Here is a 27,548-nt window from a genome sequence, read left to right on the forward strand (position 1 = left end):
ACAGAGCCCTACGGGCAAGGAGACCTGAGCCCAACTCCCCTAGAGACGTTATAATAAAATTCCTCCATTTCCCTACCAAGGAGGCCTTACTGAAGAGAAGCAGAGAGGGACCCATCAGATATCAGGGAGCGGAACTCACCTTGTACCAGGACCTGGTACCGAGCACACTCCAGCGCCGCAGAGACTGGAAAACCATCACAGAGGCACTGCGCTCCGGAAGAATCCGCTACGCTTGGGGTTTCCCCTTTCGCCTGATGGCTTTCCATGGAGGCAGAGTCCACACGCTGATGGTTGGAGGAGACCCACAGCGCTTTGTGATTGAGTTGGGCCTGGAACCACTGAGGAGCTGGTCGGCTGGGCCCCTACAGTCGGAGGAGCTGACGCCCATACCATTGGATTGGCAGAAAGTGGGAACCCGCTGAAGAAAGCAAATGGTATCGTATAATACCCCGGGCTACCAGGGAGGCACACCGGGACTATTTGGGTGGCAGGGTAAAGGGGCCTGCAGGGAGAATGGATATGAATAGGGGTGAGAGGACAAAAAGAGGGAAGAGCCCTATAAGATGGGGTTGGGAGGGAGCATGAAGGTGGGTACGGTACAGAAGGTGAGGGACCTTGCGGGCGGGGGTGGACGATGGAACTTGAGCTATCGAGCGGACACGCATGGAGGTCCCACAAAAGACAAGAGGGACTCATACTTGATCCCAAATAATGCACTCAAGACAGCAGAACAGGGGGATAGGGCAACGACTTTGGGAGGGGGATCAAGGGAAAGTGGGCTATACAACGATGTGTTTGTCAATGCGGGGTGGGAGGGAAAGGGGATATCATTAGGGAAGTTATTAGGCACGCACACTGCCTTGCATCCGGGGATAGGGGGAAGGAGACGGTGAAGTGGTAGGAAGAGGCCGGATCCGAAGGTAGTACAGGTACAAAGACAAGAGGCTATCAGCAGCAGCGGGCCCAAGGAGAGAGGAAGGGAACAACACACACATAGGGGGAAATGCTAAGAAGCCTCAAGGGACTGCAAGATATCCCCTTACAAAAGATATCACTAGCCACCAGGGACAAGAGGGTATATAGCTTTTGCAACATTCATTTATTATAAGTCCTCTTATATTAAAAACAAAACACAAAAAAAAAAAAAACGTCTGTATGTGGATGTGTATATACGTATGTATATTGTAGAATATATATATATATATATATATATATATATATATATATATATATATATATATATATATATATATATATATATATATATACATACATACATACTCTGACAATTAACCACAATACAACGGGTATCTAGTGGAGCCCATTTGGATATAACTTTACCAAAATATGGCCACCTGAACTAGATCCTCAGCAGAAGTGGCACTGAACTGCAGCACCGCTAGGAATACCCCCAAAGATAGGGTCATCGGATGTCAACCGCCCAAAAGATCTTGCATTGAGAGCTCACCCAGTAAGATAGCTCCAGATCTACAGACAGTTGCCTCTAACCACAATAGAATAGCAGAGTAGGGTTAGAAGGGACCTCTCATCCGGGAAGGGTATAGGGCGAACAGGAGGGTGGACCCCGAGGCAGGCCAGGGGTTGCCACCGGGAATGTTTGATCAGATATGCCCTGGGAAGTTCACATAATCTACGGTTATATTGCAAGTTCTTGATATACGCTACAACTGTTTGACAGGTATAAGACATAAATGTATAGGTACCATGAAACATATAACTAACATCTAAAGTCATATATGACAGCAACTCAGCGTTGCGAGGAAGGTTGTGGCCTATGGGACCTCATCTCTTACGGGCGCGGCGCACGGCTGAGATGATGGTACATATACCCCAAAGAGGTCTGGTAGGCGATAAGACCAGACGATGCACATCTTTCCCTAGGTGCGAATCTCTCGTACCTTATTTTCTCTCTCTTTCTTTCCTATCTTCTTTTTTTATCCTTGGCAGTTGGGCCGGGTGGGGGCGCGGGGGCGTTAGGTGGGGGGTTTAATACACTAGAAAAACCCTTAAGTAGGACTGATGGCGATTAAATTAGTATCTCTGAACGCACGGGGATTGAATGCCCCTCAAAAGAGGCACATGCTCTATAGGGAATTGAAGCGGACAAAGGCAGACATTGCCTTTGTCCAGGAGACACATGCCAAAACACACACAGTTGAGACTAAGAGATCACATATACACGGGTTCATACGAGTCCCGAACGTACAGTAAACTAAACGGAGTGGCCATATTAATTAGGAAGAGCTGTCCCCTACAGATTAACTCAACTGACATGGACTCTGACGGACGCTACATTATAGTAACGGGGACCCTTTATTCCCATAGCATCCACTTGATCAACGTATACGCTTCTAATCAACCTGACCCGGGATTCTGGGATACACTTCAAAATAAAATAAGGGCATGACCCGGGATGATTTTAATGCAACACAGAGTCCAGCGATAGAAAGGAGCTCAATTAGAGGAGTTCCAAGATCACAGGGCAGAGGGAGCCAGGATAAACTGTTACATAAATTTATGAAAGACACAGGCCTGATAGACGCTTGGAGGGTGCAACACCAAGGGGACGTGGAGTTCACCTTTTATTAATCCCCCCACTCGACATACTCCAGGATAAATCTTTTCCTGACTAATGCTACATGCTTCTCGAGAGTCACAGCCACATCGGTAAGGTCCATCACGTGGTCGGACCACGCAGAGGTATCGATCACTTTGGGGAATTTATGTGTGTCATCCCCCTGGACATGAAAACTCAACACATCTTTGTTGAGAGATCCAGAACTGGTGGCACAAATACACAAAGAGATTGGGGAATACTTTGAGACCAATACCACCCCAGACATACAAGTTAGCACTATATGGGCAGCGCACAAGACTGTGTAAGGGGAACTCTAATTAAGTTGGCGACGAGGAAGAAAAAACAAAAAGCAGAGGCTCTGGAAACGCTACTAACGAAACTCAAGACCTTAGAGCATAAACACCAAACGAGTCCCAACCAAGACACTTTGAGACAGATAGAGGAGGGGAGACGGACCGTGCGACAACTACTATTAGACGACACAGCTAGGGCCATGACCTGGTCCAAACGGACCTTCTACAAGAAAGGAAATAAGATGGACACACTGCTGGCCAGGACCTTGAAATCCCGACAAAATCGCACACACATAACATCCATTAAACACAACGATGGGACGATAAAAACCTTACCCCGAGACATAGTGTCAGTCTTTACAGACTTTTATAAGACATTATACGATCACTCCCCGGGTGACAGACAGGAGGAACCTAGGGGGGAGATGGACAGAACAGATGGAGGTGGACGCGGCGGCCTGCGGGGTAGACCCTGAGGGACAGACAGGCGATTCCCTCTCGAGGAGCGTGCTCTTCTCTCTCTCCCTCTCAGCTTCTCGCGATCAAGCCCTTGACCGCCTAAGGATTCTTCTCTCTCTCCTTTCCTATTCTTTCTTCTTCTCCACTCTCTTGACCCTTTTATATGGGGCACTTGTAGGATAGAGTGCCGATAAGCACGCAACACATACATCAGATTTGGGCAGGCCTGGGGGGCGCAGAGGGGTACAGCTGAACAAGAAGTAGGGAGAGCAGACGGGCGAGGGACACAACAACCTACAGATCTGCACCCGAGGGCGAGATAACAAATGCGGTGCGAAAATACGCATCAGAGGCACATACACAATAGAGTACGTACGGAAATCGTGCTTCTATAATATAAAAATCTTGATGAAAGGTGAAATCTGGCCGCAGAGAATTTAACAGCATACACATGCTCATGCAGCATACACAAGTCTCATGGTTAGAATGGGTCTTTAATACAATGATGCATATGGGCTTCTGCGCAAGCCAAAATGTGAATATTATGCCACTGTTCCTGTCATGTAAAAATAAAGAATTAAAAAAAATAAAAAAATAAACTCACAAAATGTTTGTCATCCATGGCCATTTTGGTGTTAGTGTGAATCACCATTTTGCATTAATCTTTCTACCGAATGGCGGCTCGTTCGGTAGTTTCGGCACAAATTTATGGAAGTCTGGAGGTCTCAGCGGTGTTTGCCTAGTCGAGTGTCCGATTTTAGTTCCAGACACTCGACGGCAAAACACCGCTGTTCGGGAGATTAAGATGGCCGCCGCCGCCGCCGCCACGTGTAAAACTCCTGAAATGGTGGCCACCCAGAGCGTTTGTGAGTTTCCACTTAAGAGGTAATAAAACTAATTGGGGGGTTGATTGAAGCCACACTTTGTATCAGGGTGGTCTGGTGTTCGGTAGATTTAGTTCGTACGACGAATGCAATGGGTCAATATAGTTTTATGGGGACAATCAAACGAATGCTTCATACACTGAAGATATATATAGCAGCAAAGTACCGAAAGCATTTTAAACACCCAGTTTTGCAGACAGCTCAATGTCCTTTGCTGCATAAGTTATATAGTCCAAAGTCTCTGCAATGTTATAGTATATGTCCTTGGCTGGTTCTTAAAGGGCCAGCAGTGCCATACAAAATCCCATTAAGCCGAGCCATTGTTTTTAAAGGGTCCCATCTTCCCGGGACCATAATCACTGGGCAGGCGGCGAGCAAGCAGCCCCCTACAGGAAACCGGGGCAGACTCTTGTACAGGGGCTAGTCCGCTACACTCGACATGACTGATATCCCTCTATATCACTACGGTTCTATGTAATCTCTGCAAGGGCCGATGCTCGACATGACTGATATCCCTCCATATCACTATGGCTATGTAATGACTGTATGGCTATGTAATGACTGTAAGGGTTGATTGCTCAACATAACTGATATCCCTCTATGTCACTACGCTTCAATGTAACCGTTCCTGTGGGACTGACTTCCCTCCTCTGTTAGATGCTCACCCAGTCTCCATTCCTTCAAAAAATCATTAAAAACCCACTTCTTCATAAAAGCGTATCAATTAAACTGTTAATAGCTCCCAACTGATTCCTCTCTTGCAACTGTCATTAGTCTAATACTATCCTTACCTTTTGTGTCACTTTATCCCACTCCCTCTAGCATGTGCGCTCATTGAGAAGGGCCCTCAACCCCTCTGTTCCTGTGTGTCCAACTTGTCTGGTTACAACTACATGTCTGTTCGTCCACCCACTGTAAAGCGCTGCGGAACTTGTTGTCGCTATATAAATAACATAATAATAATAATAATTACTGTAAGGTTCGATGCTCGACATGATGGATATCCCTCTATATCACTATGGTTCTATGTAAGGACTGTAAAGGTCGATGCTCAACATGACGGTGGATATCCCTCTATAGCACTACGGTTCTATGTAATGGCTGTATAGATGTTTCAATCTTAGAAGCTATGGAACAGTTAGTAAATGTTCACTTTGATTGTCCTAGATCTCACACTGGGCAGTTCACATAGAATGTTCTAGATCGGTACTCACCGTCCACCATATCGGCCTTCTCTCTCTCTCCCGGGAGCTGCCCCTCATGGGTGTCAGATTCAGCTCCCTGCACTTCCCCAGTTACAATAGAAAGCTGGGAAGGAAAAAATAAATTAGACAGGACCGGGACAGGACAGAGGTTGAATCAGGGGGTATATAAAGCTGAAAGTCAGAGCTAATGGAGCCATAAGAAGTAGGAGTGTTTCAGCTTGGGGAGAGGTTTATTTAAAGGACATCATAAGCACCTTTACATGTATCATTACAGCTCAGCGCGTTGGCACAGCTCAGCATGTTATTACAGCTCAGCGTGTTATTACAGCTCAGTGTATTATTACAGCTCATTGTTATGGTGCTATAATTCTTCCAAAGAAGTTATGAAGTACCTGAAAGGAATGAAGGCAAGTCAGAGTAGCCAGATCTTGCTAGCCCACACAGATATTTTGGCTATAAATAAGCAAGTAAAACTTGGTGATAGAGGGGGAGAGTTCTGAGGAGACCGTACAGTTTTTGCTAAACATGTTTGATGTAGACTGGGATAACTGTACCCAGAGTACCAAAATCAAAAGGATAATCTGTCCGGTTGTGGTGCTTGCAAATTCCCTTTTTTATAAAACATATAGGAAGCTGGGATTTTAAGTGGTGGAATCGAGTGAAATGGTTGGTCTAGATGCATTTGTTGTATGAGTTTGAACAGAGCTAGGCTACAACATGGGTCCAAGATTTAGACTAGTGGGTGGTAAGTGGACTTACTCCCTTATGGTTCTGGTTGTTAAAAATGTGTTTGGAATCAAAGGATGAGGAAAGGAGATAACGGACTGGTTATTGGCTAAGCTGGGGAAACGTACTAACCTGCTCGCATTGCCCGTATAGGTCCAGAAGTACATAACATGTGTCTGGCAGATCTTGAGCGCCCACTCCCTGGTCCAGCCCATTTACATAGAGGTGAAGTCCACCAGTTGAGTCCAACAAAAGACCAAGACATGTTCCCTCAGGGCAAAGGTCTAGGTTTGGTCCATAACCCTCTCGAATCTATAGAAAGAAAGAATTAGGGAACAAGGTGAAAGCTATACACAGACTGTAACGGATCACCTGGCACCCCGACTGGGTACCTCTGTTGATGGATGCTCCTAGTGCTTCCTGAGGGCTCCAAGCACTCCACTGCAGACCAAATCTCTCTTCCTTCAAAGAGCAAAGCAGGAACAAGCTCTTAAAAGAGCTTAGTGATTATAGCCACGGAAGTATACAGCGTATAGCAATCCCCAGTGTATATGCAGCCTTTCCCCCCACATATGAGACGAGGCTCTATGTTGAGGGTAAAACAGTAACTCAGCATTCTGAGGGTTTATTGGCACTTATATACAAGTTTTACAACAAGGTTACCACCCACGTGGACCTTGTGGTACACAGGACATGCAGTTACAATAGCCAATCAAAACATTACAGTACAGTCAGACACTCCCAGCTAAGGCACACAAACCCTCCGTTCTGCCAGTGATATAATAACTTAATTATCACAGGCAGAAAATATACAGTTTTACACAATATTCCTAACTTCCAAACCATACATACAATTCACATAAAAGTTATATATTCGGAACCAGCATAAATTAGAGGCAGACCGGGAGCACCCGATCGCGCTGTCCCTGCAGCTGTGATTGCTATGACAGGCTGTCAGAGCGAGCACATGTGCTGCGGGGACTCACCATCGCCTTCCCTGCTCTTCTGGGTTCTGTGTGAAGTGCAGGGAGACGGATCAGTGATGATCTGCTTCCCTGTAAAAAAATAAAGTAAAAGTAAAATCCCACCCCCTTTACCCATTTTAAATAAAAATTAACCCCTTCCCTGCCAATTGATCACTGACTACAGTGATCAATTGGCAGGCACTACATTTTACTGTGATCTGATTTTGTTTTTTTAACCCCTGAGGGTCAACTTTTATTTTTTGTTACCCTCAGGGGATAATTTTATTTGATATATTTAGCTAGCTGGGGTGGGTGGAAGTTAGTGGGGAATTGGGGAATTTGGTATTAGGCTAGCTAGGGGTTAACATAAAAAACAAAAGTTTTTAAAAAAGTTTCAACATTTTTTAAAAAGTAAAAAAAATCCCACCCTCCTTTACCCAGTCCTAATAAAAATTAACCCCTTCCCTGCCATTTGATCACTACCTACTGTGATCCGATTTTTTTTAATTTTTTTTTTTAAACTCGGGGGTTCAATTTATTTAATTAATTAATTTAAATATTTTAAAATGATATATTTTGCTAGGTGGGGTGGGTGGGAGTGTGGCGAAACCAGCTTCGCCACTGTGAACTGGAGAGGCCTGGCTGCTAGCCTCCTGCCCGCTGACTATGGCCCCTGGACATATTGCACTTTAGAAACTATATTTGGGCATGTAATAATTTGTATTGCTGCTGCTGGCCCTTTAAAAGCAGCGATGGACATATTGGAACTTTTGGGACTACTGTACCTTTAAGACTGTGGAGCGTAGTACAGTAATCCTGCCTTTAATACTTTCATGTCATGTATGTATTTTTGTATGCAGTTAACCTGGGTTATATATATATATGCAGCCTTCATCTGATTGTTCGGTAGAATCACTCCATTCATTGTATTGAGGAAACTACCGAACAACCAGACCACCCAGGACTAAGTGTGCCTCCAATTACCGTTTGCAACAATGTTGCAAACAGGTAATTGGCAATCCATGTAATGTGTTCTGTGTCCTCTGGGTGGCCGCCATTCAGGGAACCAACACGTGGCGGCGGCCATCTTTAACTACCGAACAGCGGTGTTTTGCCGTCGAGTGTCTGGAACTGAAATCGGACACTTGACTAGGCAAACACCGCTGAGACCTCCATACTTCCAGAAATTCGTATGAAAACTACCGAATGACCCGCCGTTCGGTAGAAAGAACCCCACAAACAAGGGAATTCATTCAAACCCTCTCCAGGCTCTATAACACAGGCAATTCGCCTGTTTTCATTCCCTTGTTTGTGACCGACCGCAGGGCCAAAATGCATGGAACTGTTTTCGGATACTTTACCCATGCGGTCGGTCAAATCTTTGGAACTTCATATCTCCCGAACTGTTCATCCGAATGACCTGATTCTTGGATATGTTGTCCCCCTGAATAAGGGCTATCAGGGGATACCTGTTTTGGAGGTGTAGCATAGGTATTTGGGGTACATCCAGGAATTGGGGAAAAAGGTGTACAGTATAATTGTGTTAAGTGTTAATCTAAGGGGAGGAAATGTGTGGGAGGTACATCCATGTGATTGGTTAATTTCATCCTCCCCCTGGGAGTGTCCTGTATGTACTTGTTGGTAATAAAAGCCAGACTGGGTGTCCCAGTCTAGAGTCTTGCTTAACCCTCAAAGCGATGTGTCGTCTCGGTCTTTGGGGGAATGGGATTGTATGCTGACTGCCAAGAGTGTAAGCCGATGTCTGCTTTTCTTGTTCAGCTGTTCCAGTGTTCGTGTGGTTCCAGTCGGGAGAATGGTGTTTGCAGTAGCTGCCTGTGCATCTGGAAAGGGGATTATCGCCTAAACTGGGTTTTATCCTCTTGTAAGTGAAACGGTCCGTTACAATTGGTGGCAGCGGTGGGATCGTTCCTACAACCAGAGGGACAGCTACAGACAACACCATTTCTGGATTACAAATTGAGGGCAACGCTAGTATCCGTACAGCGACCCTATCTACAAAGGAACTCAGAAAATGGAGGAGAAGTTGCAGGATAGATTGTACGGTTCCGTACTCCGGAGGTCTAGAGCAATGTCAGAAGAGGACATGTTGATGTACAGAGAGACTGTCAGAGCCGAATTGTGGGACGAAGCCCTAGAGGAAGTACAGTATTCACGAGGGGATCAGCGCCGCAGCAGAAGGCAGCGAATTCTGGCTAGAATGGCAGAGCGGATGCCCCTCCTGAGAAATCAGACCACAGAAAAGTGGGTGACTAGACTCGAGATTCTAGTATACGCAGAACTGGTGCTCGACGACGCATACCAGGCGCTACAGTGGTACGCGGCTCAGTGTGTCCCCAGGATGGCAGAGTATGAGTTCCCAGAAGGCGGAGATTACACTGGCCCCGGTCTATTTTGGGATAATAGTGGTGACGAGGACTTTGGGGAAGATACCGACTATCGTTTTTGGGACCTGTACGGCATCCGAGAGAACATGCTGGGTCTCTTTGGCGCTATTGACCTCGAGGCAGACCTACGATATTTAGTTAACCAGGAATGGAACCTGGAGGGGGATTACCTGCGACTCATCAATGAGGCCTGGGAAGAGACAACCGGCCCTCCCGCCCAACAGCAACCAGCAGTACCCGAGGTAGCAGAGTTCCTAGACTGGTCCTGTGAGCAACCCCAGGGAGATGAAGGTGTCGTCCTTCCTCCCCAGCGGCAGTTACAGGGGGCAGAGGTTGTTGTTCCTGCCCCCCAGCAGCAAAGTGAGATGCCAAGAAGGCAGTGTGAAGGGAAGGGAGAGGAGAGCAGCGTCCTCCCTCCCCAGCGGCAATGTGTGCCCCAGGGAGCTGATGGTGTCGTCCATCCTCCCCAGCAGCCGTGTGTGTCCAAAGGAGCCGAAGGTGCAGTCCTTCCTCCCCAGCGGCAGGCTGAGTTACAGGGGGCAGAGGTTGTTGTTCCTGCCCCCCAGCAGCAAAGTGATATGCCAAGAAGGCAGTGTGAAGGGAAGGGAGAGGAGAGCAGCGTCCTCCCTCCCCAGCGGCAATGTGTGCCCCAGGGAGCTGATGGTGTCGTCCATCCTCCCCAGCAGCCGTGTGTGTCCAAGGGAGCCGAAGGTGCAGTCCTTCCTCCCCAGCGGCAGTTTACCGTCCAGAGAGAGGAGCTTGTTACACCCTCTCTCCAGCGGCAGCCTAACTCACCAAGGGGAGATGTTAAGCCCCACAACTGTGCAGATGGGACCGTAGTCTCTGCACTTACAGCACAAGGGATAGGGACGGTCGGTCCTGTTCCCCAGCCTCAGTGTGATGGATCCAAAGGGGAGACAGTCGGTCTCCCCCTCCGGCAGTCGAGCTGCGCACCTAACGGGGAGACAGCCAGTCTCCAGCAACCAGACGCCCACCAGACTACTCCCGTGGTAGTGCTGGCAACAGGACAGAGTACCGCTGGTCTCTGCCCCCTCAGCAACCCACCAAGGCAGCCTACCCGTCTCCCACCCAGCAGTGGTGAAACACCAGAACTTGGACAAAATCCTTCCTCACCCAGATGTAGTAACCGGTTAGTGTGGGTGGGCTGCTCTGTTATTTCTGTTTTGTGGGTGGGTTGCTGGACTAACCAGGGCACTGACCGGCAGAAAGTCAGGTACCCTGTTAGTCTAATTGGCCAAGGGGAGAAATGTGGCGAAACCAGCTTCGCCACTGTGAACTGGAGAGGCCTGGCTGCTAGCCTCCTGCCCGCTGACTATGGCCCCTGGACATATTGCACTTTAGAAACTATATTTGGGCATGTAATAATTTGTATTGCTGCTGCTGGCCCTTTAAAAGCAGCGATGGACATATTGGAACTTTTGGGACTACTGTACCTTTAAGACTGTGGAGCGTAGTACAGTAATCCTGCCTTTAATACTTTCATGTCATGTATGTATTTTTGTATGCAGTTAACCTGGGTTATATATATATATGCAGCCTTCATCTGATTGTTCGGTAGAATCACTCCATTCATTGTATTGAGGAAACTACCGAACAACCAGACCACCCAGGATTAAGTATGCCTCCAATTACCGTTTGCAACAATGTTGCAAACGGGTAATTGGCAATCATGTAATGTGTTCTGTGTCCTCTGGGTGGCCGCCATTCAGGAAACAACCACGTGGCGGCGGCCATCTTAAACTACCGAACAGCGGTGTTTTGCCGTCGAGTGTCTGGAACTAAAATCGGACACTTGACTAGGCAAACACCGCTGAGACCTCCATACTTCCAGAAATTCGTATGAAAACTACCGAATGACCCGCCGTTCGGTAGAAAGAACCCCACAAACAAGGGAATTCATTCAAACCCTCTCCAGGCTCTATAACACAGGCAATTCGCCTGTTTTCATTCCCTTGTTTGTGACCGACCGCAGGGCCAAAATGCATGGAACTGTTTTCGGATACTTTACCCATGCGGTCGGTCAAATCTTTGGAACTTCATATCTCCCGAACTGTTCATCCGAATGACCTGATTCTTGGATATGTTGTCCCCCTGAATAAGGGCTATCAGGGGATACCTGTTTTGGAGGTGTAGCATAGGTATTTGGGGTACATCCAGGAATTGGGGAAAAAGGTGTACAGTATAATTGTGTTAAGTGTTAATCTAAGGGGAGGAAATGTGTGGGAGGTACATCCATGTGATTGGTTAATTTCATCCTCCCCCTGGGAGTGTCCTGTATGTACTTGTTGGTAATAAAAGCCAGACTGGGTGTCCCAGTCTAGAGTCTTGCTTAACCCTCAAAGCGATGTGTCGTCTCGGTCTTTGGGGGAATGGGATTGTATGCTGACTGCCAAGAGTGTAAGCCGATGTCTGCTTTTCTTGTTCAGCTGTTCCAGTGTTCGTGTGGTTCCAGTCGGGAGAATGGTGTTTGCAGTAGCTGCCTGTGCATCTGGAAAGGGGATTATCGCCTAAACTGGGTTTTATCCTCTTGTAAGTGAAACGGTCCGTTACAGGGAGTTATAGGAAATTGGGGAATTTATGGTTAGTGCCGCTTACTGCTAGTTAGGGGTTAACAGTAAAAAAAAAGTTAAATCTGTAAAAAAAAGTTTTAAGAAAGTTTAGAAAAATTAATAAGCAAAAAAAAAAGTTTAAAAACTAGTTTTAAAAAGTAAAAAAATACCTTTAAAAATGCTCATTACCACTACACCTGGAACAAACTAGAGAAAATAATGATCCCACGCTAAGGTTCAAACTACGCCTTTTGAATTACACCGGGGTCTATCTTTTAATAAATAGTATGTGTTTGTGGGGAAGTTTCAATAACCAACCATCTAAACTACTCCAAATTGGAACATGGACACAGCATAAAACTTCAAAGTTAGAAAAAAACTGAATGGCTGCGCCTCAAGTGTGCCCCTTCAACATCCACATATACCTGGCAAAGGTACATACGGGGGTATTGCTGTACTCAGACGACAAAGCTGAGCAACATATGAAGTATTATACAGTCTTAGCATGCATAAGGTTTGCAAAATATACTGTGCAAACTCACTTTGTGTGTCAAAAGGCAGAACAAATGCTTATTACACTTGCTACAAGCTAGCGGAAAAATGAACCCACGCTAAGGTTCAAAATATGCCTTTTGAAATACCCTGGGATGTCTTCTTTAAGAAATGGTATGCCTTTATGGTGTAGTTGCAATATGTAGCCTGCTCAAGTGCTCCAAAGTAGGACACGGACGCATCAAAACCCTCCATGAAAATTTACACTTAAAAACCTGAACTTGTCACGTCTCTTTTACAGCACTGTAACTTCACAAAATAGTGTCTAGGTCGTACATTGGGCATATTGTTTTACTCAGAAGGTGTAACCGAGTATAATTTGGGAATTTTTATGACAGAGGTACATATTAAGTGTAAGAAATACTCAGCCAAAATGCAACATATATGTAAAAATGCAATCCACCCCCCCACCACAAACATTAACATAAATTAGTGAAAAAATAGTGACAAGTTAAGGTACAATATACACCATATAAGATACCATGGGGTGTCTGCTTTATCAAAGGAAAGCCCTTTGTGGGGTTATTTGAACAGTCACACTGCTATAATTCCCTAAAATGAGACATAGGCCGGTTAAATCCACCTTCGAAAATTCTAACTATAGAAACTGAAATAGCCTTGTCTCTTATATGGCACTGTAGCTTTACAGAAAAGTGCCAAAGGCATACAATGGGGGTATTGTTATACATGCTTTATATCGTTATTCCTGCTTTACGAAATACACATTACAAAAACCTTGTTATTTGTGTATATGCCAAAATAAAGAAAAAACACAATTTTACTCCAATATTTAGCAGAGATTGGCGATAAAATGGCTACGTAAAAAGTGTCAAACTAACCTTAGGTAAATAGCCTGTGATGTATACTTTATATAAATATATACTTTTGTGTGGCAAATTTTGTTTTCTGCAATGGCTACTAAACCTACAAGACAAACATACCAACTTCTAAAATTGCTGCAAATTTAAATTTTATTTTAATCCTTGTATTGTGATCTGTAGCTTTCAAAATAAGCTGAAATCCTACACATATGATGTACTCTATAAATCAAGACACAAATGAATTTATTTTGAATTAATTTTTTCTAAACTGGACACGCTGTTATTGACAAAACTGTGGGATTTTGTTTTTTGATTTTTTTTGTCATTTTTATATAATTAATGAGGATGTGTCTATGTATTTGTGACATCAAATTAAAGCCCTGTTTGCCCTCTAAAAAACTATGTATTATATGTGTTGGTGCAATAAATGACAGAGATGCAAATTGCGTTTGAATACAAACCGCAAAAAAATGGAAAAATGGCTTTTGTCCTTAAGCGTTAATGGATATAATATCAATGAAGAAATATTATTTACTAACGTTAGTGGAATATGTGTAATAGACCTGTATAAATAATATTACTATGTGCTACACACCAGACACCAATGACAGATAACACTAAGTCATTTTACGTCAAATTCTAATTTTACGACCACAAAACCAGACGCTCTGGCTGGTTGAAATTAACCAAAGCGCTTTGAAGTGGCATGTCTTTGATGGACGGTTATCCATAAAAGATAACCAAGATGACGTCAAACGCATCACGAAATTCAGTTAACCCATTATACAACAAGGTAAATGGACCCCCTGACAAGAATTTTCGGTGATGTTATTGCGCCATCTACTGACCAAAATCTAGATACTAGTCTGTAGGGAAGACACGCCCACAGTTCTCTATCGGTCCTATCAACTAGTGACGTATAGAGAACTTCAAATTTACCAATAATATATTGTCTTTTTTCCACATGCAGGAATGGAATTTTTATAACCATATATTCCTTAGCTAATTATGATTTCTAATAATTGAAATCTGACCAACATTTATCCAGATATATATACCCGCTATTCGCAAAAATTAATTAATTTTAATTAAATTAAATAAAAACCAGCATGTAGCGGAACCCACCTCGCCACTGGACATTGGAGAGGCCTGGCTGCCCGCCTCCTGCCTGCTGACTATGGCCCCTGGTAAATTTGTACTTTTGAATGCAATATTTGGGCATGTGGTATTTTATATTGCTGCTACTGGCCCATAAAGGGCCATCCGTGGACATATGACTTTTAGGAACAATGCCCCTTTAAGACTGTGTAGCAGATTGCATTCAGGCTGTCTTAAATATTATGTTATTATGCGTTCGGTAAATTGTATATGTGTATGCAGCATTCGTTTGATTGTTCGGTAGAATCACTCCATTCATTATATTGAGTGAAACTACCGAACAACCAGACCACCTAGGAATAAGTGTGCCTCCAATTACCGTTTGCAACAATGTTGCAAACGGGTAATTGGCCATTTATGTAATGTGTTCTTCGTCCTCTGGGTGGCCGCCATTCGGGAAACAAACACGTGGCGGCGGCCATCTTAAATTCCCAAACAGCGGTGTTTTGCCGTTGAGTGTCTGGAACTAAAATCGGACACTCGACTAGGCAAACACCGCTGAGACCTCCAGACTTCCAGCAAATCGTGTAGAAAGAACCCCACGAACAAGGGGATTCATTCGAATCCTCCCCAGGCTCCATAACCCAGGCAATCCGTGCGTTTTCATTCCCTTTTCTGTGACCGACTGCAGGGCCAAAATACATGGAACTATTTTCGGATACTTTTGCCATGCGGTCGGTCAAAACTTTAACCCTCCATAATTCCCGAACCCCTGGTCCGATCTGGGTGATTTTTGGATATGTGTCTCACCCAGGATATGTGTCTACCAGGGGATGTAACATTTAAAGGGGTAACCCTATGTTTAGGGGTACATCCAGAAACCCAGGGAATGTGTGTCTGGAATAATGGGATTATGTGTCACACTAAGAGGAAGAGATGTGTGGGAGGTAACTGGTACATTATTGGCTGTGGTACTAATTGTTGTGGATCCCTCCCTTGCATGGGAGAATGTCTTAAAAGGAGGTTGTGTGAATAAATCTAGAGTTCCTGCTTAACCCTCAAAGTGAAGTGTTGTCTCATTATTGTGGGAGGATTTATAGTATGCTGTTCCAGTTTGACTGCTAGGAGTGTAAACCTATTCGCATGGTCTGTCCTATTCGGCTGTATACAGCATTCATATGCTTTAGAGAATTTATATGTTTCACCGGTTCGGTGGTTGTGGTGTCTGCTGCAGTGCTTGGAGTCCTCAGGAAGTGCTAGGAGCATCCTTCAACTGAGGTACCCAGTCGGGGTGCCCGTCGATCCGTTACACAGCATAATTACCAGTTATGTTGTAGAATTTCTCTTTTTCAGGCTTGGATATGTATCCCATAAATGGTGAATGAGAGTATGATGAGAATTGTGGGAAAAATAAAGTTTTCAGCGTTCTGAAGTTGTGTTAGTTGGAAATGATACAAAGAATTAGGTGTGTGCAGCTTTGGTTCCAGATGTTAGATCTTAGATGTTAGGTGTGAGTCCATCCTCAGAGTGAGAGTGTATCGGCGTCTGAGTGAGTTTGAGAGTTCCAGAGTGTTCCTCTCTCTCTCTCCTTTGTCCTTAATTTTTAAAGGAGAAGTTCTCTATACGTCACTAGTTGATAGAACCGATAAAGAACTGTGAGCGTGTCTTCCCTACAGACTATCAACTAGATTTTGGTCAGTAGATGGCGCAATTACATCACCGAAAATTCTTTTCAGGGGGTCCATTTACCTTTTTGTATAATAGGTTAACAGTTTTTCGTGATGCGTTTGACATCATCTTGGTTATCCTTTATGGATAACCGTCCGAAGACATGTCACTTCAAAGCCTTTTGACGCTAATTTCAACCAGACAGAGCGTCTGGTTTTGTGGTCGTAACACTAGAATTTGACACCTCTAGCCTTAATTTCACCCTTCCTTACAATGGAACTTTGCAAGATTCCGTTAGTTTTTAGAAAATAAAATTACTTAGTGCTATCTGTCATTGGTGTCTGGTGTGTAGCACATAGTAATATTATTTATACATGTCTATTACACATATTCCACTAACGTTAGTAAATAATATGACATTTCTTCATTGATATTATGACCATTAATATTCTATAATTTTTTATTTTTTTTTGGACATTCTGTTTTTATTGAGTTTTTCACACTTAAAGATTGAGCTTTACAGAAAGGAAACATGTGTTAGGCGGAACATTGGTCACTTATTTACCCCTCCGTATGTTTGTCAGCGGATTTGTTTGTTGTGGGGTTTGTGCCGTTGTACAATGATGTTGCGTCTCTTGTTTGTGCATCATGTTCAGTGGGTAGCTGGTGTGGTTAATTTCTGTGGTCGGTTTGTGTGCCTGTGTGGCGTTGCATTTTAGTCAGTCGATACCTTTTGTGCAGGCACCTTTTTAGATGGCCATAGTATATATCAACATAAAGAACTTGAATAGCATAGTAACAAAATGTAAACATACGTTTAACTTCAAGTACAAGCAATTGTAACAATTGGTCTCGAGGGTTGGGTCTTGGGTCTATTGAGATTTCTGAGGGTTCCTATTTGGGGTTTTGGTTGCTTGTGTGGGCTAGTTGTGGAGTTGCCTGTTACGGACCGTTTCAGCATAAAAGGGGAAAAATCCGTTTAGGCGATAACCCCCTTTTCCAAACAGGCACAGCTACTGCAGAACATCAAAACTCACGAACTGGATATAGATGAATAAGGTAGCACTCCAGCTGGAACCTCACGAATAGCTGCTAGCAGATGAATAGGAAAAGCAGACATCAGCTTACACTCCTTAGCAATCAATCTCCAACAGCATACAGTGAATCCCCCCAAGAACGAGACAAGGCTCCGTGTTGAGGGTCAAGCAGTGGTCTGTTTATTCAGGGCTACCTGCCCCTGTATTTATGCAGGTCTCCCACCTGGTGGACACTCCCCTAGGGGACCAGATGGAAGACTGAAACAGCAGACAGACATGTATCATTTTCGTACACACAGCCACAATACTTTCCCACCATGCATCTTGGTTTCTTCCTCCCTGCCCTGGAGATAATTAATGAAGTAATTCAATTATCTCCTAAGACAAAGGCCAGACTCCATTATGCACATGGTGACACAGAAACAGACTATCACTTTAAAATACATACAGACACATTTTATACATAAAACACAGACATGTAACATATCCCCAGATAGCTCAGGTCTGGGTGCACATTATTAGGTGAATGGCACCCAGATCACACAAATACATTTTAATTGCCATGGAGCTAAAGTCTTTAATTATACGAACAGGCTCCATGGCAGGCTATCTGGGTTACTACAGTTCACATAAAACATAAACTACCGAATTTCCCTGCATTCACCAAATTCATACGAATGAGAACCAGGGGCTGGAGGTTCAGCGGTGCCTGCACGGAAAAGTGTCCGATTTTGGTGCATGAAAGCCGGGCAGAAAAGTGCTGGCTGCCCGGGGAGCTCCAGAACAGCGCTAAGTGTAACAGCGGCCACACAGTTAACAGGCAATTAACCGCAGCTTCAGGGAGGTAAATTGGCAGCACACTCCAGCTTCTGGGTGGCCAATTAACAACGCCGGCCGGCTTCCCACGGCTCTGGGGAGGTTGGTGAACGGCTGTTTGTTCGGTAGGTGACATCTACCGAACTGCTGTGCAGAAAGGGAGAAATAAATCCTTCTGCACAGTAAAATTAACCCTTTAGCTGCCGGTCCATAATCCAAAGGCAGCAGGCGGGCAACCAGGCTCCTCCAATACAATGTGGCGAGATTGGTTTCGTCACATCTCTCCCCCTTTCCAAAAAGACTAACAGGGTACCTGACCTCCTGCCGGTCAGTGCCCTTGTTAGTCCAGCAACCCACCCACAAAGCAGAAAAAACAGTACAGCCCACCCACAATAAATGGTTACTACACCTGGGTAAGGGAGAATCTTGTCCATGTCCAGGTGCCTCACCACGGCTGTGTGGGGGACCGGTAAGCTGCCTTGGTGGGTTGCTGAGTGGGCAGGGACCAGCGGTACTCTGTCCTGGTGCCAGCACTACCCCCGGAGTAGTCTGGTTGGAGCCTGGTTGCTGGAGACGGGCTGTCTCCCCCTTAGTTGCATAGCTCTGTCGTGGGGGGGTAGGACCGACCATCCCTACCCCCTGTGTGGTAAGTGCAGAGACCACGGTCCCATCTGCACTGGTGGGGGGTTTACAGTCTCCCCCTGGTACATTAAGCTGCCGCTGGGGAGAGGGGGTAACAAGCTCCTCTCCCGATAGAACACTCTGCCCATTAATGGGAGAGGTGGTAACAAGCTCCTCTCCCATACATATTCCTAGTCTTTGCGGAGGGAGACCGACTGTCTCTCCTCCCAATACAGAGTCCTGCCGCTGGGGAAAGGAGACAGGGCTCTCTATTCCCTGCTGGATACTCTGCCGCTGGAGAATGGAGACTGGGCTCCCAATTCCCGAAAACTCACGCTGCCGCTGGGGAGGGAGGACGCTGCTCTCCTCTCCCTGTATTCCACATTGCCCTCCTGGCATATCACTCTGCTGCTGGGGGGCAGGAACAACTACCTCTGCCCCCTGTAACTCAGCCTGCCGCTGGGGAGGGAGGCCACTGCTCTCCTCTCCCTGCACTTCACATTGCCCTCCTGGCATATCACTCTGCTGCTGGGGGGCAGGAACAACTACCTCTGCCCCCTGTAACTCAGCCTGCCGCTGGGGAGGGAGGACGCTGCTCTCCTCTCCCTGCACTTCACATTGCCGTCCTGGCATATCACTCTGCTGCTGGGGGGCAGGAACAACAACCTCTGCCCCCTGTAACTCAGCCTGCCGCTGGGGAGGGAGGCCACTGCTCTCCTCTCCCTGCACTTCACATTGCCCTCCTGGCATATCACTCTGCTGCTGGGGGGCAGGAACAACTACCTCTGCCCCCTGTAACTCAGCCTGCCGCTGGGGAAGGAGGATACTGCTCTCCTCTCCCTGCACTTTACACTGCCGCTGGGGAATGGAGACTGGGCTCCCAATTCCCTGCAGGCTCGGTGGAGAGACCTCGGTCCCATCTCCACTGGCCACCTGGGGTTCTTCCCAGTAAAATTGTACAATATCTTCCCAGCTGAAGGGGTCTGGATCTGGGTCTGCGCTTCCCTGTTGAGCCTTCTCACTGGAGTGGAACAGATTTTGGTAGTCCTGTTCCAGCTCCATCTCTCGGGTTACTAGGTGGACCAGGTCTTGCTCAATTTCATGAGTGTCGTCCCAGTCATACCTGCTCTCCCTCCACTCAAAGAGATCACTGAACCGGGCTTGTGTGGGGCTCCCAAATTCAGGCTCTGAGAAAGACTCCCATAACAAGCCAGGACCATCAAACTCCTCTCCCTCTGGCTTGTCATGCTCGGCTGTCCAGGGCAGGTGCTGTGCAACATACCACCAAAGCGCCTGGTAGGCATCCTCCAGCCACATCTCCTGCCATACCCGGAGCTCCAATTCTTTTACCCATTCCTCCCTGGGCTGCTCTCCCAGGAAGGGCATCCGCAGGGCTAGTCGCTCCTGCAAACGCTGATCTTCCTTGGGAAGTCTCTCACCTCGTTGGTATTCCACAATGTCCAGTGCCTGGTACCAGATGCCTTTCCTTAATGCCTCCCGGTCATCCATGTCACCCTCATCGTACTCCACTGCTGGTTCCATGCTGTTGCTTTTAGGGTCGCTGTACTGGGACATGCGTTGCCCTCAAATTGTAAAAATCCAAAGCAATGGTGTTCTGTAGCTGTCCTTCTGGCTGTAGGAACGATCCCACCGCTGCCACCAATTGTTACGGACCGTTTCAGCATAAAAGGGGAAAAATCCGTTTAGGCGATAACCCCCTTTTCCAAACAGGCACAGCTACTGCAGAACATCAAAACTCACGAACTGGATATAGATGAATAAGGTAGCACTCCAGCTGGAACCTCACGAATAGCTGCTAGCAGATGAATAGGAAAAGCAGACATCAGCTTACACTCCTTAGCAATCAATCTCCAACAGCATACAGTGAATCCCCCCAAGAACGAGACAAGGCTCCGTGTTGAGGGTCAAGCAGTGGTCTGTTTATTCAGGGCTACCTGCCCCTGTATTTATGCAGGTCTCCCACCTGGTGGACACTCCCCTAGGGGACCAGATGGAAGACTGAAACAGCAGACAGACATGTATCATTTTCGTACACACAGCCACAATACTTTCCCACCATGCATCTTGGTTTCTTCCTCCCTGCCCTGGAGATAATTAATGAAGTAATTAAATTATCTCCTAAAACAAAGGCCAGACTCCATTATGCACATGGTGACACAGAAACAGACTATCACTTTAAAATACATACAGACACATTTTATACATAAAACACAGACATGTAACATATCCCCAGATAGCTCAGGTCTGGGTGCACATTATTAGGTGAATGGCACCCAGATCACACAAATACATTTTAATTGCCATGGAGCTAAAGTCTTTAATTATACGAACAGGCTCCATGGCATTGCTATCTGGGTTACTACAGTTCACATAAAACATAAACTACCGAATTTCCCTGCATTCACCAAATTCATACGAATGAGAACCAGGGGCTGGAGGTTCAGCGGTGCCTGCACGGAAAAGTGTCCGATTTTGGTGCATGAAAGCCGGGCAGAAAAGTGCTGGCTGCCCGGGGAGCTCCAGAACAGCGCCACCTAGCGGCCGCTAAGTGTAACAGCGGCCACACAGTTAACAGGCAATTAACCGCAGCTTCAGGGAGGTAAATTGGCAGCACACTCCAGCTTCTGGGTGGCCAATTAACAACGCCGGCCGGCTTCCCACGGCTCTGGGGAGGTTGGTGAACGGCTGTTTGTTCGGTAGGTGACATCTACCGAACTGCTGTGCAGAAAGGGAGAAATAAATCCTTCTGCACAGTAAAATTAACCCTTTAGCTGCCGGTCCATAATCCAAAGGCAGCAGGCGGGCAACCAGGCTCCTCCAATACAATGTGGCGAGATTGGTTTCGTCACATTGCCCTTTACAGACTTTTTATGTAGGCTGGGAAGAGGTCTTGTGTTGGGTTTACGAATGTGTCTCCTATCCGGGTGCCCTCGTGGGCGTTCAGCCGCTTCCTGGGTCGAGGGCTGCGAGTCTGTGTTCCATCCCAGGGTCCCCCTCTTGTGGTGTATGGGTGATGTGCCTGGGTTTGCGGCCTAATGTTTCTAGGGTCCTTTTGTTGTGTGGTTCGTTTATGCTAGGGAGGGATCGTTTAACCATGGGTCCCATATCTTGTAAAATTGCTTTGAGGTTTCGTGGACCTTGGCGGAGAGTCTATCCATCTCCACAGCTTCCCTGGTTTTGCGTATGACTGTGGTGAGTGTGGGTACGTTTGGGGTGCCCCAGAGTTCCGCTATTGCCCTTCTAGTTGCCAGGGCCGTTCTATTTGTAAGTTTGTTTTGCGCTCTGGTTAGGGGTTCTCATGTGTAATAAGTGGGGGGGATGTGATTAACTGCCAAACTGTATGCCAATGAAGTGCTATTGTGTTCTAATACAGGGATTCAAACCCCCATTCTACCCTTAGGCAATAATGGAGTCCTCTGTGAAGCACATGGCCTTTCACCAGGCAAAATCAGTTGGGTTCTTCATAAACTCCTCCTCCATTCCTTTCCAATGCAATCCCCCTTCCCCCAGGAGGCACTCTGGTTCTGTTACATCCTAAGGGATTGACTAAGGGAGGTGTGTCCAGCAGAAGGACGGACTAACCTGTTTAAAGCCCTGTGAATAGCACATTTTCTGTCTCTTTGCATTACCTCTCTTTGAATTCACCCTCCTCACCTTCTCTCTCTCTCTCCCCACTATACACACCCTCTCTCTCTTACGCTCAGCTGACTATCAATGGAGTGGTAACTGTATCACGTGTCTATGCTTGTTTTACGGTGTTAATTTAGCCTACTTTCCATTCAGTCAATGATTAGTTTTAGTAGCAACATATACTAGCCTATTTCAAATGTATATGTATTGTTTATCTGTTTAATTAGCCCCTATTAATAAATATTATTGAATTGCCGAAAGCAAGGAGTGTGGACTCTGACTTTACACTCGTTTTTAAGTTATTATTTTTAGTTATTAATGTTATTATTAAATCCAAGTTTATACCAACTTGCGAGTTAAACGTTTATTACACCATGGTTTTGAGAGGAGCCAAATCCAGGGGTCTAAGGGGATGGCCACCTGGAGAAGGTCGGAGACCAGTTGTGCTACTTCTGCCCACAGCGGTGCCAGCTTAGGGCATTGCCACCATAGATGGATATATGTGCCTCTATGCCCGCATTGCTTCCAGCACAGGTCTGAATCAGACCTGCCCATGTGGAACAGTCGTGTAGGTTTTAGGTACCATCTTAGCAATGTTTTGTAGGCCTGTTCCTTATGGTTTGCACAGATAGATATGGATGCGGTGGCCTCCCAGATGTCCTGCCAGTCTGTCGGGTTGTCTGGTGGTCCCAGGTCCCTCTCCCAGGCTGCCACATAGGCCAATGCTCCCTGGAGCAGGGTGGTGATCAGTAATAGGTAGTTATCTGTGATCTGGCCCTTGCGGGTTGGGTTGTGCATGCATGCTCGTTCGAAGGTTGTGAGTTTGGTGGTGGCTGCTGTTGTGTGCACTGGGATTTCTAGGAAGCTCTTTAGCTGTATGTATCTAAATAAGTCATGTGTATTGTATGGTTGGTGTTGTTGTGGCAGTTCGTTATACTGTAGTAGCTTCCCTCCAGCGAAGAAGTGATAGAGCCTGTAGAGGTCATTGTGTTCATAGTGTGCAAAGGCTTTAGGAGTCATGCCTGGTTGAAAGTCTTTGTTGCGCAGTATGGGGGTCAGCGGTGTCGGGTTGCTTATAATGGGGGATTTCTTGGTGAGTTTGTCCCATACGGTTATGGAGTTTGATAGTGTTGGTGATGGAGTTTGATAGATTTTCTTGGTACCCAGAGGTAGAGGAAGTCTAAGCCAAAAAGGTCGTGTTCCAACTCGACCCATCGTTTGGCTCCTGGTGGGGCATGTAGGTTGTGTTACCCCCCGTGAGACCAATTTAGAACAACATAAAATACATAAAGAATAACTGCCTGGTCTGAGGGGTTGTGCCAGGCGTGATGGTGTGCGGGATCATCGCAACTTGGGTCATATGGATTACTCTTGTCCCTCGTGACATGTGGCATGGTGTAGGGTAGCACCAGAGTGCGCCCCGCCCTGGGCACACTCCCTCTGGGCTTTCCCGGTAAGCTCCGGGGGCCATGAATTGGCCGGGGTCTCTAGTTACCTTTTGGGCCTCTGTGGTGGTCTTGGTGGCGGCCTTTTTGGGTCCTGGGGTCAGTGCAGGGCAGTGTCTGAATGTACACATGTCAACCTTGGTATACACAGTTTTCCCTTTCTCCCTCCCCCATTTCCCAGGTAGCTCCCCTTGTTCTGCTCCCCCCTCCTCCTCCCCCCTCCCCCCTCCCTACAATTTAGTAAGAGAATGTCTCGGTGTCCATCCCTAGTTGTCTTACTAGGTTTTTGCTGTAAATAAAGTTAAATGATTAGCCAGAAAAGGATATAGGTAGAGTTCTAGTTCGTTGATCACGCCACGCCTCGGGTGGTGTTCCCTGCAGGTCAGCTGTCGCGTTCGGTGGGTTCCAGCCTTGATGTGGTCACGGGTCTCGGTCCCGGGTGTAGTCTGTAGGTGCTGTTTAAGTGGTCGGTTTCTGTCTTTCCCAGAGCGGTGTTCGGTTGGTAGTCGGCGGGATTGTAGGTCTGACCGTTGCTTTGGGTATTCGGATGCCCAGTGTTTTGCCGCGAAGGTCGCCATCTTGAAGGACATGGGTGGTCTTGCTTGCGAACCAGTAGTTTGAATGGGTGACCCCAGCGATATGAAATGTTTGCTTGTGCCACTGCAGTGATGAGTGGTTTGAGTTCTCTGCGCTTGGCTAAGGTGATGGGTGAGACATCTTGGTAGAATTGCAGTATGGTGTCGTCAAATTTTGTCGGGCTTCTTCAGGTGGCCGCCATGATGTCTTCCTTAAATGTGAAATAATGCAGGCGCACTATTACATCTCTGGGTGCTTGTCTGTTTTGGCTGGGGGGCTTCAGTGCTCTATGTGCCCGGTCTATAGCCAGATCTTGTGGCGTCGCTTCTGGGAGAATTGTTAGAAAACGTTCGCGCAGCGTGGAGGGAAGCATGTCTGGAGTGACAGTCTCAGGGAGGCCTCTTATTCTTATGTTGTTGCGCCTTAAGCGGTTGTTTTGATCATCCAAGCCTGTTTCCAGCGTCTCCACTCTGTTTCTTAATGTGGAGAGCTCAGCTTCTTGGGTGTTTAGGGTTCCCAGGAGTTCATCAGCCCTTGGTTCCACCAGGCCTGTTCTGTCTCCCAGATCCTCAATTTCTGCTTTCAGGCTGTGTAGCTGTTTTTCTAGCGCTGTAGCCGTGTCTGTCCTAATATCTGCAGCAGCTTATTTTAGTAGGAGTTGCAGGTCCCTTTTATTTAGTGGCTTGGAGGCTGGGGCTGCTGCCTCGCTCTGTTCAGAGTCTGAGGCTGATGCTGATTCTCCCGCTTTTTGTGGGGAAGATGGTGCCGGACCTCGTGGGGTCCGGAACAGCGTTGCTACTGAGGGTGTCTGATCACGTTTTTTGCGATTACTGCCCACGTCGGCAGGTTGTTGTGGAGGTCCTGGGTCGCGTGCCGGTATGCCGAGGGGTCCGTGAACCGATCGTGGCTGGGTAAGTCACTGTATTTAGTGCCCGTGTGCAGGAGCTCGCACTCTATGTGGCCATCTTGGTTCCCATTCAGGCTCCGCCCCCAATATTCTATATTATTAACATAGTACTATTTATATATGATTAATATGCTTATAGTAAGGTGTGTGTATATATATATTTCTATATCTATATATATCTCTGGGTTGCTGCAGATATATATTTCTATATCTATATATGTCTCTGGGTTGCTGCAGATATATATTTCTATATCTATATATATCTCTGGGTTGCTGCAGATATCATGCAACATCTTTACCAAATGTTTACATTAGTCGCATTCCTTAGCTCAGGCTTGAGTGAATAGAGTTACAGAGAGAGAAATTGTGTGTCTGTCTTAGCCTTGTAATACAGAATGGAGTCACCTCTGTTCTGATGGTGACTGGCAGTATACACTTTTAATTTCTGTCTTAACACAAAATGTCTGCCAGTATAAATATACTGACAATCCTGATACTGATTTTGACCCTTGCTTGTATCATCGCTTCTGAACCCGTGCCGCCTGTCCTGTGCTTTTGCTTCCCCGACTATTCTCTTAGTCTAATCTGCGAACCTGGTTCTGTGCCTTCAGCATCTATCTGCATCTTGGGCTCCGTCCACTAAACTGTGTTCCCGACAGCACTACAGAATACCATTATTTTACCATTATTTTACCGTCAATTAAGCTGCGGTTAACCACAGCTTCAGGGAGGTAAATTGGCGGCACACTCCAGCTCCCCGGTGGTCGCACCTTCGGCAGTTTGTTCGGTAGATAAAATCTACCGAACACCCTGGCAGAAAGGCACGAATAAGCCTTTCTGCAGGGGAAATGAAGTCTTTTAAAGTCTGGTCCATAGTCCAAAGGCAGCAGGCGGGCAACCAGGCTTCTCCAATGCAATGTGGCGAGATTGCTCTTGTCACATCTCTCCCCTTTTCCAAACAGACGAACAGGGTATCTGACCTCCTGCCGGTCAGTGCCCTGGTTAGTCCAGCAGCCCACCCACAAAACAGAAACAACAGTACAGCCCATCCACAATAATTGGTTACTACACCTGAGTAAAGGATAAACTTGTCCATGCCCAGGTGCCTCACCATGGCTGTGTGGGTGACTGGTAAGCTGCTTTGGTTGGTTGCTGAGTGGGCAGAGACCAGCGGCACTCTGCCCGGGTGCCAGCACTACCACGGGAGTAGTCTGGTTGGAGCCTGGTTGCTGGAGGGGGAGACGACTGTCTCCCTTTTGGATGCACAGGAGGGGGAGACCGACTGTCTCCCCTTTGGCTAAACAGCCCTGTCGTGGGGGGGCAGGACCGACCGTCCCTACCCCCTGTGCTGAAAGTGCAGAGACCACGGTCCCATCTGCACAGTTGTGGGGCTTACAGTCTCCCCCTGGTACTCTAAGCTGTCGCTGGGGGGGTAACCGGCTCCTCTCCCGATAGAACACTCTGCCACTGGGGAATGGAGACTGGGCTCCCAATTCCCAAAAAATCACGCTGCCGCTGGGGAATGGAGACTGGGCTCCCAATTCCCGGCATATCACTCTGCTGCTGGAGGGCAGGATCAACTACTGCAAAAATAGCCACTTATTTGTAAGCAAGACTGAGTTGGTTCGACAATTTGACTAAAGACATATTGTTCGTCAGTCGAACCAACTACCGAACAGTGAGACCACCCAGGGGAGTTGTGTGCCTCCAATTGACAGTATTTACACTTAGAAACCGCAAGATTCTAAATGGTCGGATGGGTTAATCCCTTCAGCCAAGCGGGAGGTGGGCCCTGAGAGTGGGGGGGGGGGGGGGACGGGGGACCTAATAACCTTATAGTGCCAGGAAAAAAAAGTTTCCTGGCACTATAGTGTTCCTTTAAAGACAAAAGCAATTTTGGATTTTTATTTCCCGTTTTTGTTCAACTTTTGCATTTACCTCATTTATTGCACCAAAACATATTATATACCGTTTTTTAAAAAAAATGCTTTAATTTGATGTGACATATATATAAATAAATTCTCATTTATTGTATAAAAAAAAAAAAAAAAAAACACAAACACAAAGGTTTGTTTTACAGTTTTGGCTATAATGTGAGCATAATATGTCCAGTTTAAGAAAAGTAATTTAACCCCTTAAGGACCAAATTTCTGGAATAAAAGGGAATCATGACATGTCACACAGACATGAGATAAGATAATTCATTTATACAAGGTATATAACATGTCTCAGATTTCTGTTTATTTTGAA

At 46.4% G+C, this 27,548-nt stretch overlaps 1 protein-coding gene across 4 annotated transcripts in view; it reads right to left on the reverse strand.

The window, feature by feature from the left end:
• The window catches only part of NEURL4 (neuralized E3 ubiquitin protein ligase 4), a 281,694-nt gene that overhangs the window by 37,963 nt on the left and 216,183 nt on the right, over nt 1-27,548 (reverse strand). For all 4 annotated transcript variants that reach the window (XM_063449847.1, XM_063449846.1, XM_063449844.1 and 1 more), the window contains exons 23-24: nt 6,299-6,478; nt 5,450-5,543 (exon numbers count right to left, since the gene is read on the reverse strand). In XM_063449847.1, coding sequence (XP_063305917.1) covers nt 5,450-5,543; nt 6,299-6,478 — 274 coding nt within the window. The remainder of the gene's footprint in view (nt 1-5,449; nt 5,544-6,298; nt 6,479-27,548) is intronic.

This window comes from Pelobates fuscus, chromosome 3 (assembly GCF_036172605.1).
Source record: "Pelobates fuscus isolate aPelFus1 chromosome 3, aPelFus1.pri, whole genome shotgun sequence".
NCBI lineage: Eukaryota > Metazoa > Chordata > Amphibia > Anura > Pelobatidae > Pelobates > Pelobates fuscus.